General features: G+C 40.0%; 1 protein-coding gene across 1 annotated transcript in view; it reads left to right on the top strand.

Annotated features, from left to right (window-relative positions):
* The window catches only part of IQGAP2 (IQ motif containing GTPase activating protein 2), a gene marked incomplete at its 5' end in the record, with an annotated part of 53,562 nt that overhangs the window by 23,005 nt on the left and 16,251 nt on the right, over window positions 1–14,306 (top strand). Inside the window, 12 exons of the mRNA XM_010087162.1 lie at window positions 3,487–3,648; window positions 4,864–5,006; window positions 6,011–6,181; window positions 7,743–7,826; window positions 8,526–8,597; window positions 8,761–8,830; window positions 9,154–9,362; window positions 10,088–10,237; window positions 11,013–11,176; window positions 11,813–12,037; window positions 12,652–12,792; window positions 13,135–13,219. Coding sequence (XP_010085464.1) covers window positions 3,487–3,648; window positions 4,864–5,006; window positions 6,011–6,181; window positions 7,743–7,826; window positions 8,526–8,597; window positions 8,761–8,830; window positions 9,154–9,362; window positions 10,088–10,237; window positions 11,013–11,176; window positions 11,813–12,037; window positions 12,652–12,792; window positions 13,135–13,219 — 1,676 coding nt within the window. The remainder of the gene's footprint in view (window positions 1–3,486; window positions 3,649–4,863; window positions 5,007–6,010; window positions 6,182–7,742; window positions 7,827–8,525; window positions 8,598–8,760; window positions 8,831–9,153; window positions 9,363–10,087; window positions 10,238–11,012; window positions 11,177–11,812; window positions 12,038–12,651; window positions 12,793–13,134; window positions 13,220–14,306) is intronic.

The following is a 14,306-nucleotide window of genomic DNA, read 5'->3' as shown; positions in this document are numbered from 1 at the left end:
CTTCATTAGTGTGGTGTGGCAGCCTGTTTGCTTGTAGGCAGGCGATGTCGGTAGTTAGTGCTTTGGAAGTCATGGGTGGAAAACACAAAAAAAACTAGCTATTACAAAATCTTCCACCCCTGCTACAGAAACATTGAATTTATCATTACTGTTACTTTAGAATTGATTTAATCAATTGATACAGTCTTAATGTCACCAGACAGTACACTGAAGACGCTTGGAAGTATTTTTGTAGGTCATGTGTGTGTTGTGAAAAGCGCTTGGCTTGTGTTTTCTGAGACAGGGTCAGACACACATACATTGTCTCAGCTGAGCTCTTGTACCCAGGAGTGCTGATACCTTATTTTGTGGACAAATGGTTTCCCCTCAATGCCACCCAGAGGCGTGAGGAAACATCTGAGTGCAGAGAAGGGAAGGAAATGCATAGCTTACAAATGTAAGTTAAAGCTAAAGTGTGACTTGAAAATATCCTCATTTGTGTCCACTGGTCTAAAAGCATTAAGAATATAACTCATAAATGGCTTGCAGAAATTAGCACAGCATTATCTGTATACCAGTACCATACGATGCTGATAAAGATAAGCCACTGCTCCACCTACTTGTTAGTTGCTGTAGTAAAATATTTTATATTTAGTGTGTGGCACCGTGTTTGTGGTAAGTGCACAGCTTTTCAAAATCAAATATGATCTGTAGAAGTGTTTTAAGAAGTCACTTGTGGAAGTAACTACTGATCTCCTGCACTCTGCCCTCTGGGTTGAAAGGAAACAGTGTCAGCACAGCAGATTCTTCAGAAGTGCTCTAAGGTTTTGCAGCTAAAAATTGAGATTTAAAATTTCCCCACAGCACCGAACCTGATACTTCCTATAACAAACACATCCTGTCTGAGGAAGTTAGCACGTTGTGTTCACGTAGTCTAAACTTAGTTCAGCTTGATCACAACTTGGAAGTGAACTTTGATTTTTATCTATCTCAGAGACGCTATTTTGAAAGGCAAACAACTCCCCACCTCCCACTCCAAAGCTTTTGCAACAGTCAAAGATTTTTTTGTTTCAGTCAGAACAAAATGTGTTTTTAAGATTACTGCAGTAATCGCAATAAAATAAGCAGTAAAATAAGAGAAGCTACTGACGGCTGTACTGAAACAGTCTTGATTCCTTCCAAAGTAATTTTGACTACTTATATAAATACTAAATACTACACTATTAAAATTTTAAAAGGTTTTTATGAACTGTCTTCCCTATCAGTAAAGGACTCTCTTTTATCTTCATTTAGGAAGACGTGTTCAGTAAATGCTGGTGTGCTTCTTAATTCTCTGTGGTGTTTGCTCTGCAGTTTGCATCATCATACTTCACTTCTTGAATCAGTTCAACCACTGTGCCTTCTTATCCAAGTGGAGAACAAGAAGAGATTGTCCATGTATCCGTTGTATAGCCTTCAGGAATAGACACCTATACCAGCCTTCAGACTTGCACAGGAAGAGTCTGTTTGTCAAAGCAAGATCTGTCATGAGACAGTTCGTATTATAGGAAAAAGCTGATCTTTGGCCCTGCTCAGAGTTCGGGCTTATCACACCAGACAGCTGCATCTTTGTATGTCTTGGCTGTTAGAAGGGAGGATGGGTGTGGAAAAGAGCCCCTCACAGTGTTGATCTGCTACTGACATCCCAACTGCTGCAGGAGCAGGCTGGAGCCCACAGTTCTGCAGCTGGGGATGGCTGAGCTCCCTTTAGCTTATAATTTTACAGGAGCCATATGGCCCTTCTTCAGAGCAACAGCCACAGTAGTAATTTTTAGCACTTCAATGTAAAGGAATAGTTTCTGTATGTTTTCCTTTTAAAACAAAAGAATAACTAGTTAAAAGATAAGAAAAAGATAGGCAGCAAGGGACCTACATAAACACCTGTTAGCTAGGCTGGGTGCTCTTTTGTCTTTGTAATAATGGCTTTGAGCCCCCATAGCTGTAGAATCATAGGATGAAAAGGAGGAAGAAAAGCATTCAGATACTTGACTGGAGCTGACCGGGCACGAGGGACAGTGAGTAGGACTGAGCCCCCAGAGCCACCTGAGCTGGCAGCAGCAAGCTGGTAACATGTGGCTTCCCAGTTTTTCCTGCATCCTTGCTACTGAGGCCAGATGGCTGGGCATTGTGATACCACAGCTGTGGTACAAAGCTATCTCCAGTGTTCTGGGGAGCATGTGCGTGCTTGGCACAGGTCTGTTTGCTTCAAACTACAGAAAAATAGCAAGATGCAATCTGGTAGAAATCTAGATGGTGGTGGTATGGTTTTGTGCATTCACTTTTTCTCAGCTGGCCAGCGTATTTGGAGATAGATCTGTTGCTGTCTAGCCAAAGGTACTCATTTCAACTTAGTCAAGCCACAAAGAAAAAGTGTTTATCTTGCTGAAATGCTCTCTTGCCAGCTCAGTCTCAAGCAGTCCCAGCTTTACATTGAGTTCTGACACTGAACACATTTTTGGTCAGCTCTGGCTGGGAAAAAAATGCATAGGCAGAGCACCGAGCATAAGGATTGTGTTAATCTAGATATACACAAGATAAGAAAAAGTGTTGTGTTGCAGTGTGAAGGGCAGCTGTGGGATGCAGAGGTAGCCAGATTCACTTAAGCCAGTATGTAAAGTATATGTTTTAGCCATGTGTGTCTATTCACTTGTTCCTCTGTGCACAGATCTTGACTTTAGATGTGAAGGAACACCATTAAAGACCAGAGCAGCAGTTTCTAAAGTAGTATGTACTTCTAGTGTGTAAGGCACTTTGAAGTGGTGTGTGCTGCCACATCCTGTCAGGTGTGGTGATATTAACTCCTCCAGTGATGGTGGGACCTGCACAAAGTAAAGGACACTTAGGAAATACTGAATCAGAGTATGGGAAACTTCATATAACCTCAAAGTTTGAACATGCTTCACAGTATCCCTTATGTGCCATGGAAGGAAAAGCTGCATCTCTGGCAAACTCAAGGGCTTGAATTTGCTGCATCAGCTTTAGACAAGACTTTACTCAAGGCAATCTTTTTTTCCCCCCTCACTTTGCACTGTGAAAGTGAATGTTAAGGTCTGCAGCTTGTAACCTAATTACTTCATGTATCTGGAAGGCTCCCAGTTGCCATCAAGACAGGCTTGATGGCCTGTCTTTTAGGTCAGGATGAGTGGGGGGTACCTGCCATCCTCAACCCCAGCGCCAGTGTCACACTGTGCCACTGAAAGGAGGAGCTGTGTCCTTCGACCACTCTGTCATGTTGTGGCTGCATCCCAGCCTGGGTGGGGTGCACACTTTCTATGTAACAAACTTGCTGTTCTCTGAAATACTTGTCCTTACAAGCATGAGGGAGGCTGCAAATGGGTGAAGCACTGAATTGCTGTGTATGTCATGCTGTCTGTTGTGTGCCAGTCTTAGAAGTCCCTTCTAGAGGGGAGGCTGTCGTTGTGGGTACATAGAGTGTAAACCACTTATTTTGTCATTATTTTACCCTAGTGGCTGTTGGAACATCAATGATTAACAAGAGCTTGGAGAAGGGCGATTCACAGCCTATCCTGATGATACTGCAGTCCAAGTTTGGATTACGAGTTGTTCCGGAGTGTGCTGAAACCTACTACAGGAACCTCTCGGAAGCCAAGAAGCTGAAAGCTAGAGAAAGTAAAAATCTTCCTGAATAGCACAGTTTCATGTCTCTATATTACTGAGGCAACTAGAAAACTACCAGGGAAGAGGCATACCTAAAATCCCTGTAAACTGAAGAACACAGTTGCTAGTTTTGAAATCTTTTGAAAAATGTTATACTTACCCAAGTGCTTTTTATATGATGCTGAGCTGTTGTACACATCATTTAGATGGCAGTGCACGTTGAGAAACAAGTCTAGCTATTTCCAGAATCTAGCTAAGGCTTTCTAAAATCTCAAACTAGCCTCTGACTAAATTTAGAGCAGCTTCTCTGTAACTGTCAATAGACTAGTCTATCCTTAGATCCACAATACTCCCTCATTTGCTTTTTCTCTGTTAGCAGATGCAGAGAAGGGCTAGACTGCAGACTCCAGCATTACGGGTTATTGTCAAAGGTCAGGTTAGGGTTTACCAGTGTCCGTGGCCCATTTATGGTCCCTGTGCATTGTCGGAGCAGCAGGTATCAGCAAAAGCTGGGACTAGAATCTGCCTATAGCAAGATGGTGGGATCTTTTGTCATGTTAAAGCTGCAAGATGGTCATAGCTAATGCAGCCAAGATAAGCTAACAACTAAAAAAAAAAAGTTACTTTCAATGTAGTACACTTTCTTACAGTAGATGGGCATGTTTCATCCTGCAACATGAGTTTTGAGAGGGCATTTTGCACAACTGACTTTGTCAGCTTTACCTTGAGGCCTCTTGTCGATGAGGAAATGAGGCTTTTCCTGCCTGTCAGGATACAGCTTTGTCTACCAAAGCACTAAAGAAACCAATGTTGTGGATATAGGAAGTGTCCTGTGTGAGCTAAGTGTCAAGAAGGCCCAGCATTTGGCCAGAAGACAACATTTTTTATAAACACGGTCTCAGTTCCACTTATGTGAGTGATGATGGAAGACATAGCATACACTTTTTCAAAAGCAAGCATCAGCTTGGCATGTTGGGGTTTGGAGAAGATGGCAGTGGATTCGTACTAACCTCATAGCTGTTTTATTCTGGAAGAAAGATCCTGATCCACATAACAGGATATTTTGAAAACGTGCTTATTACAAAGTGCCCAAGATATATCAGGACTTTGCATGTAAAATGTAAATTGCATTGTAGCAAATGTAGAGATGGGAAATGGGTAAGGAGAGCTGTAATTTATCAGTGTAACAGGACACAAATGTGTACTAACAGTATGCATTGCCTTCAGATTCTAATGAAAGTCCATGGATTAAACTTGTAATGAAAAACATGTATGATTACTATTACAATGTGGAAACTGAGGAAGGTACCTGTGTTGTCCCTGAAGGAGTTGTACCAAAAACTTCCTGGTTAACTGGTGAAGAAATCCAGGTAGGTGGCTGAAATGTTTGCTTTTTTTGGAAATAGAGCATAAACATTTGAGAGAGGCAGCAAGACATTAAGGCGAGAGGCTGTGCTGGGTAAGACTGAAGATCATTTTAGTTCAGTATCTGCTTCTGACAATAGCAGCACCTTAAGTCTAAGCAAACAGTGGTGGCACAGCCTCCTGTCTGATGTCTGACAATGATTCAGGGACTTACTAACCAGAGGCTACAGCATCTATTTTAATGGACACCAGCAGACACCAGTGGTAGGAAAGTCAGATTGCTTTCATATCCTTTTGCATTTTTTGAACTTCGCATTGGCCTATGACAAGGCATTTCATCATGTATTGGAGAAAAGGTGGAAGCACTGTTTTATTTAAATTTAATCATCTGACATCATTCTTGTACCTCCAGGTTGAATAGGATGAGTGTGATACTTAAACCCACTTACTATAGGAGCTTTGTGCTAGCATGACACATAATTTAGAACAAAGTAAAAAAAATAAATTGCACAGAAACTTGCATGATCTATTCTGATGCAGCCCATCTAGGTTACAGGTTTACTCTGCTGCACAAACAGGTGTAAGTGGTTCTGAAATTCTGACCACAAGAAAACTCGAGCGTGCTTCTGTGTAGACAGCTCCCTGATTCAGTGAGTATTTCTAGAGGTCTGACTTCTACAAAAAATTTGTAAGTATTAGGAAAGCAGAATTCTCCTAAGGTATAAAAACCCCTCTCTCAAAATAGCACGTCCAGCTGGTTAACTGAGGCATGAAATGAGTTTAGTTCTCTTCATATAAAATTCAGTGGTAGCAAAGTAGCTCTTCCTTTGTAATGGTTAAAATCTATGGGTAAATAAGAGGGGCTTGGGTAGGATGAATGTGAGCTGTACAGATAGAGAAAATACAGGCCAAATTCCAGGAAGGTTTTTTTGCTTGAGGTGTTGGGGTTTTTTTGGGTTTGTTTTTTTTTTTTGCTTTTAAATGATCTTTTTCCATAATCTCTTAACAGAGCATTGTTGGGCAAGTTACAGCAGATTACAATCGAAAGCAGCTGTGGCTTGCTAATGAAAATCTGATTGTTCAGCTGCAAGCCCAAGCAAGGGGATTCTTAGTCAGAAAAAATTATCAAGAGAGAAGAGCATACCTCCGAAACCAGGAACCATCTGCCATCAAAATACAGGTATTGTTCTAGGACAAGAAGGTAGCCTGCTTGGACAGTCTTCTGTATGTGACAGGTGATGTAGCTGATTTCTGCCACTGATAAAGTTCTCAGATAGATCTGTCTCTCTGTCTTCATTAGTAGCAGTTCAAACTTCCACATCAACAAATATGTTACTGTCCTCATTGGAGAAATTTTCCTTTTAAACAGCAAATCTCCAGTTTTAAAATAATGGATCATATCCACCTACAGTCTGTCACTTTAGTGGGAAAAGCTCAAAAACATGTAGCACTGACTTTGTTCTGAAGTGCTCAGGTTTTGCATGGCACACGTAACTATACACAGGACAAGACTAGAAGATATTCATTGAGTATTGAAGCAAAAATTCCTTGGTAAAGCATGACGTAAATACATTCCTTTGTAGACTATCCCCACTTGGAAGTGGTTTGCCTCTGCTCCATGAAGTCATAACAGGGCAGGGCATGGCAGCCACCCTGGTGTTCTTGGGCTCTGGCAGTATTTCTTGGATGGCTTCAGTTTGCTGAAATCTGAAAGGAGTGTAAAGGAAACTTTCTGCTGAGGGTGTGACCACTGACAAATGCATGCATACTGGTTTTAAATGGTGAAATGGCCACCTCCTGTTAGAAGCAATTTATTCCAGTCTTGAAAAACAATCAAACCCCCCCCCAAAAAAAAATATAGAAAAAGGTACAACTGATTTTTTAATCTATAGTAACTTAATTTAGCAATTCATTACGATAAATTCCTTTACCAGTAGTAGCTGACGCTTGAATTGGCTTTTCATTTTCCCCTATGGTGTCTGGGCCCAGCAGAGGACTGTATTGTTCTTTGAGGGATTCAGGTCAATGAACAGGTTCAAAAATATGGAGAAACGTAGGTAAATGAAGTCCTTCTCTGATGGTTTTCTGTGGTCATCAAATAGAAATGGCTTGTAAAAAGACAAGTAGAGGACAAGACTGGTGTCACCAATTTGATAGACATGAAAGGCAAAATATGGTAAAGGTGGTGAGAGTAGCTGTGTTATCCCCCTCTTTGAGTTCATTGACAAGAGTTTGCTTCTGAGCTAGCAAACGGAGAGCCAAGTGAGGGAATTAGGGGGTGGTACAAGATGGTTCTGAGTGACTCTAGAAGACCAGAGACTTGGGAAGGAGGCCAGGCCAAGAACAGTGGGGATCCAGTTAAGTAAGAGGACAGCTTTCGGATGGAATGGGCAAGAGCTGGCCAAGTCTTCCCCTATGTGGGATGAAGCCAGTGACTGGGATGCTAAAGAATGTGGGTGTACTGGTGATAAGAGTAAGGATGGCTTCAAGGGGAGGAAAGGAAACGGCATTGGACAGCAAAGTGTTTGTGCTGAGACTGGCCAAAATTGACGTTAAGTGTATCAGGGCACCTTCCAACTATAAAGGCAAGCTTACTTACACCTTAATCTTTTTACCACAATGACAGTTTTTCTCTACAAGACAAACAGTGTTAATGATTTTAGTGTATGTATGTATGTAGATTTTAATAAAATATTCATTTCTTATTAGCAATAATGGTCTCCCTCCTTTTTATAAAATAGGCTTTCTGGAAAGGATTCAAACAAAGGAAAAGTTACATTGACAGATTAAAGGTGCTTCAAGGCAATGTTGCTGCTATTGTTAAGGTAAGATCCCACTGTGCTTTTGGGCCTGAATATGCCGTATCCCTTGGCTTGATCCACTACCACCTGGGAATCAGAGACTAGGAGCACAAATTGGAGGGACCTGTGCTCCAGAAATGTGCATGGTGTTGAAAGTTGTTTAACTGACAGCTTAAGTAAATTACTTCTTGAAAGCTGTGTGATTGACTTCTATCAGGCTTTATTGAACTTGAGTGGCTCATAATAGAGATTTCCTTGTGCTTCCTTTTCCATAATACCGAATTAGAAAATATTTGAGCTGACAGTGTTTCATGATTTCATTAAAAGCTGTCAAATCTATCTGTCTCAAAAGTGTTCGTTTTTCTGAGATGCTAATGGGATACTATGTATGTAACAAGTAGATGGTGGATTGCAGATAGGATATTGATCTGTCTCTGAAGGAGGCTGGTTTACAACTGAGAAATGAGACTTGAAGGTAGAAATGACTTACAAAGATAACGCCACACACAGATTCGAGATAGAGCCTTGAGTTCAACTTGGTATTTCAGTTAAAGCCTGTTAATCTGGTCACTGGACTGGAGGATCCCAGTGGTACAGTCATCTATGGCCCCAAGCATGCAAGAACAGCATGCCTGCAGGACTGTCAGAAGTGAGTTTAAAACATACACATGCAAAATGGTTTGTGCATTGTCTGTTAAGTTTTTAATTTTATTTAATTTTCAGATTCAATCGTGGGTCAAAATGTGGCTAGCAAAGAGAGCTTACAGGAAACGGCTGCAGTACTTCAAGGATCATGTAAGTCCTTTCTCCATTTGGAACACAGAGTGTTAAAATAGGGTCATATCACTGCATGTGTGGTTTTGGGAATATCAGGAAAGAGGGTGCAGGTTCTGCCGTGTGTTTCTGAGCAGAAATATGTCATAACTTGATTCTTTTGCCTAATCTTGATCCCTTCTAGAATGATGAAATTGTGAAGATACAAGCATTTCTTAGAGCAAACAAAGCCAGAGAGGACTACAGAACACTAAGTAAGTCACAGCAGTTAAACGTTGTATATTTGGGGAAAGATATGTTACTTTGTTCAGTCATTTTTTTTTTTAAACTCTCACTTGGGATTTCTTGGTCTCCTATTCACCTACAAAAACAGGTGCAAGTGTTTGTAAAACAATTTTTTACAGCTGAAATTGTTTCAGATAACTATACTTACACAGCAGGACAAAAATATCTTGCTCTAACCAGCATAAATTCCTCTCTGCAGTTCCAAAATTTTCTGCACAGTGATCAAGTTCCTGAGGGGTTTAGGGGTGTTTAGTATTATGTCAACTAACAAGACTGTTTACTTCAACTATAGTTGGTGCTGAAAATCCGCCTTTGACTGTCCTGCGCAAATTTGCCTACCTCTTGGATCAAAGTGACTTAGACTTTCAAGAAGAACTAGAAGTAACAAGGTTAAGGGAGGAAGTAGTTACAAAAATTCGATCCAATCAACAACTGGAGAAGGACTTGAACTTAATGGATATAAAGATTGGACTACTGGTGAAAAACAGAATCACTCTTCAGGTCAGCAGACTCTGTTCAGGCTCCCTTAGTAGCATGCACTGAACACTTCCACAGCACAGCTGAGGCTGGAAGGGACCTGTGGATGTCATCTGGTCCAATCCCCCTGCTCAAGCTGGTCCACCCAGATCAGGTTGCCCAGGACAATGTCCAGATGGCTTTTGCATACCTCCCAGAGCAGAGACTCCACAACCTCTCTGAGCGACCTGTGCCAGTGCTTGGTCACCTTTAATTAGTTAAAATACTCCTGGTAAATTAAGCACTTTCTTTGCTTGTCTTAAGTAACCTTGTCAAACTACCTTGTATTAGAGGTTGCTCTGAGAGGTATGTCAGTTTGCTACTGAATGTCACTTGTTGTTTTGCTACTTGTGGACAATAGTAATTGCTTATCTTTTCTGTCGTATGATGGAGTAGACTTCTGATATTTGAGAGCTTGTTCGTTGTTAACTAAAGGATTTCATACATGATCTCAGGTTTCCCAGTCATTGTTGGGAAGCCATACTGGTGACAAGATAAAGATGTTCAAAAGCCTGACTAGTGAATAGAGCAGCAAAATATACAACTTTGCTAATAAGGTCCTTGGAAGAATATGGCATTTTAAGTGGTTGGGAGAGTGTTAGTTTTTCCACTTTGCCTTTATATATACATATATATATAAAATCATATATATATATATGATCTATATACCATATATATAAAATCTAAACTTTTGACCATTCTGTCTGCAGGATGTGGTACTGCACAGTAAGAAACTTAATAAAAAGAGCAGAAGTCAGCTGGAAGAGATGGTTATGGTTGACAAACAGGGTATCAAAGGTTTGAGTAAAGAGAGAAGAAAAAAACTGGAGGCTTATCAGCATTTATTCTACCTTTTACAGGTAAATGTTAATGTAAAAATTAGCATAGCAGAAACCTGAAGAAAAACTAGAAATATATTACTTGTTTTGTTTTAGGGATTGTAATAGTGATTATGAAAATATTTCCAAAGGAGTATGTAGACTGCAGCAAATACTGTCATCAGCTTTTAATGTTTCCTGTAATTGAGAAAATCCTTGCTGTCTTTAAATAGTGCAAGGTATATAGATGCATTTTTCTTAAGAATAACTTCAGTCTTTACTGAAGCCAATGAGAAGTGTTTTCCTCCATTTACCTTTTAGTCCATGTAAACTATTGTCACTATTACTGTGAACTATATGTGGTGAAAAGGAAGCTGTCTGCTATGCAGCTTGGCAGCATGTGTAGCGTATCTGTTCTTGTGCTTTCTTTATCTCATCTCACTGAAGGTAGTCTAGAAGAATTTTAGATCTTCCTAGAGCAGATGCTGTCTAATATTTAAGTGGGCATGTAGTACGCAATGTCATCTTGATAGATAGCCATTGTCATTTGGTAGATTGTCATTGTCATCAGATACATAGACCTGATGCAGAGGTACTGTTTGGAGGCTACAAATAAAATCCTTATATAACTAATAGTAAGGTATTCAGTGTTTCTTATGCATTAGGATTTGAGAAAAAAGTAAAGCTAGAGGGGAAAAGTGACACACATGGGAATCGGAGATGCTTTTGGTGTTAACAGAAATGTAGAGAGCTGCCCCCCCAAACTGGGGTAGTTTATCCTCAACCATAGTATTTAAGTCATTTGTGTGTTTTGTAGACTAATCCCACATATCTGGCAAAGCTGATTTTCCAGATGCCACAAAACAAATCAACCAAGTTTATGGATACTGTCATCTTTACTCTATACAACTATGCCTCCAATCAACGAGAAGAATATCTGCTTCTCAAACTCTTCAAAACAGCTCTAGAAGAGGAGATAAAGTATGTGCACTTTAATTTGTGCTGCAGACAGTTCAATTAATTCTTCATACCGAAAGGAATGTGATGGTTAATCATTAAACTGATATAAATTGTATACATATTTTTGTTACTAGGGAAATTTGTTTACAGGGTAATTTATTAGTTAACTAAAGCTATTACCAATTCAGAAAAAAGCTTTCTATGGTGGACAATATTTTTTTGTATGATAAAATAACTTGAAATAGACACTGGCGTTTCTTGCTTTCATGCTTCAGTATTTGAGGGTGGAAAAAGTATTTTCTTTCTCTATGTAAAAGTACATTCTGTAAACTGAGAGTGGTGGCTTATCCTGAGAAAACAAAATCATATTTATGCCCTTAATAGATATTGCCTGAACAGGTATTTGGGCCTGAATCAGCTATGTATTAGCTGCCAGTAACTATGCTGTGTTCCAGGGTCATTGTTATAACACACATAGAATTCAGGTAGCAGTTTCTATAATCTTGTTTTATATTAAAGCCTAGGAAATAGACTGCATAAACATGTTCAACAGATAAATAAGATAATTTAAAAAGTGTGGGTTTTGAAAAATGTTTAGAAAACATGGACAACTGTGTACGTAAGTCAGATCTGAGAAGTCTACTGTTCTTGATACAGCTCTAAGGTAGACCAGATACAGGATATTGTCACCGGAAACCCAACCGTCATTAAGATGGTTGTCAGCTTCAATCGAGGTGCTCGTGGACAGAACACTCTGCGCCAGCTCCTGGCCCTGGTGGTGAAGGAGATCATGGACGACAAGTCCCTCATAATCAACACTAGTCCTGTGGATGTGTACAAGTCATGGGTAAACCAGCTGGAAATGCAGACCGGTGAAGCCAGGTGACTGAGGAAGCTGGACGTATTGTATCATTTAAATACTTGAGGGATCTCTCTTTTCTGCTCTCCCTTTCCTTCTCTGACAAATTGCATTTTGCCCATGCATCCCTCCCCCATCTTCTGCAGCACAAGGAGAGTTTTTGGGGACACGTGCTTGAAAAACAGGTACTTTAACCTCTTCCAGTCAACAAAGGGATCACTTTCCTAGTCACAAACTTCAAAATTCAATTACTTTACAAGTGTAGTAGACTATGCCATGGAAGAATCTACAGCCTTTTGCCCAGATTTTATAACAGCATGTTGTGTCCCAGGCTTTTGGGGAACTGTGCTGGGACTGGGATGTGGAGATGCATGCCTCAGACTTTTTTAACCCCTTTTGAAATCAGGATTCCCCTTTGGTAATTAAGGGGAGGTACATGATGGCATGTGCAACTCCACCTAAACAAAATGCCCTCCTCCAAAAATAGGAAGCTAATGCATCTGAGACTTTTGTTGCTTAAACAACTGCAACTGTATTTGATGTTTTTTTCTGTTCACTAATGACCCTTATGAAGAAAAAAAAAATATTACATTCTCAAATGTGTTTAGCCTGATCTTAATGTCTGTTTGCTTTGCAGCAAATTGCCATATGATGTAACCACAGAACAAGCATTAACACATACAGAAGTGGTCAATAAACTGGAATCATCGATTCAGAGTTTGCGAGCAGTAACTGACAAAGTTCTTACATCCATATTCTCTTCTCTCAATATGATGCCGTAAGTGCTGAGTTAGGACCCTCCAGGCTGCAGTTCATATGCACAGTGAAGCTTTACTTGAAACTTGGTGATGGTGATCCTTTCAAATTACATGAGTTGTGATATGTGCCTCTTGATTGACTTGTCCAACAGAGGGAGTGGTTTCTCCACTTTTCCTGCTCTGCTTTAGCAGCCTCATGAATGTCTCCTTGTACTTGAACCTTTTTGTATTTTCCATTATCATCTCATTTTGTGTTTTAAGTGGCTGAGGAAAAAGACAATAACTTGGCTGACTAGAATTATTTGTTTTGTGCTTCATCTAAGTCTTTCCATTATTTTCCTTTTCATCTGTTCTACATGTAGTTATGGAATGAGATATATAGCCAAAGTTCTGAAGAGCTCGCTCCATGAGAAATTCCCAGATGCAACTGAAGATGAACTATTAAAGGTAGACTTCTGAGGGCAACTGCCAGCAGCTCATTCTTTTAATGCCAAAGGGAATTTTTATTGACACTAGGTTCTAAGAAACTGAGAACACCAGCATTTCCTGAAGGAATTTGGCACTTCCTTGGTTGCAAAGGGGTGGTGGAATGGGAGGAGAAGGGAACTCTGTTGCCACAACCTAGCTATCTTATTCTGGGTGCTCAGCAATTCTTAGGGAAGACAGTGATCAACCTGTTTTGGATAGTCAGCACTCAGAAACTGTTCTTAGAGGGCTGTAGTTTATCTGAATCATCCTGGGTTTTGGTATTGTACTACGGTCCCTACCACCAGGAATCCTTTCATGGAGAACACTGTGGACTTAATTTTTTTCTCTCGCTCACCTGAAGTTATTAACCTATTAAAAATAATGTATTGGGAAAACCTGTGTTAGTGTTGCAATTTAAATACAATAAGGAAGGGCTCTAAAAATGAATTGCAAGTAGATCATTCATTACATTACACCCATTTAAGTTGCTTGTAAAAGATGCAGGAATGACATTTGTAGAGACCAAAAAATAAAGTGAGTGATAAGCACGGTACTGGCACAGTCCCCGTCTCTACCCTACCATAGCCATGAGGCCTCTTCAGAGGGCTGTGGCGAATTGCCTCATGAGCCCTCCAGCCAACTGAGAGACTAACAACTCTCTCAAATTAGAACTATTTGCACTTAAGTAAAGGTGCTTTTATTAGTATTTATGAAATGGTTCTAAAATTACAAGGTATTAATTTCAACAGGACTTTCCTATTATCCCTCAAAAAGATACTTTTCAGTGTTAAAAAAAAAAAAAATATATATATATATATTCTGGTGCCTAGAGGACTTCAAACTCCTCAGCTGAAAAATTAATTCTGCTTTTGTGTGTTTTAACAGTGCATTGGAAACCCTTGCAAGCAGCATTTATGGGGTACTTGTGCCCTTCACTCCAGCAATAGAGAATAAGGCATTGCTCAACTTATGAAAAATAAAAGGTAGCAAAATGGAGCATAAGGCACCCAACTGAAAGCCTTTAAATGTGTAGTTGGAGGTTATGCAGGTGACTACACATAAGCTG

Source organism: Pterocles gutturalis, unplaced genomic scaffold (genome assembly GCF_000699245.1).
Source record: "Pterocles gutturalis isolate BGI_N339 unplaced genomic scaffold, ASM69924v1 scaffold48416, whole genome shotgun sequence".
In the NCBI taxonomy this organism is placed as follows: Eukaryota; Metazoa; Chordata; class Aves; order Pterocliformes; family Pteroclidae; genus Pterocles; species Pterocles gutturalis.
This window is presented reverse-complemented; position numbering and strand designations above follow the sequence as displayed.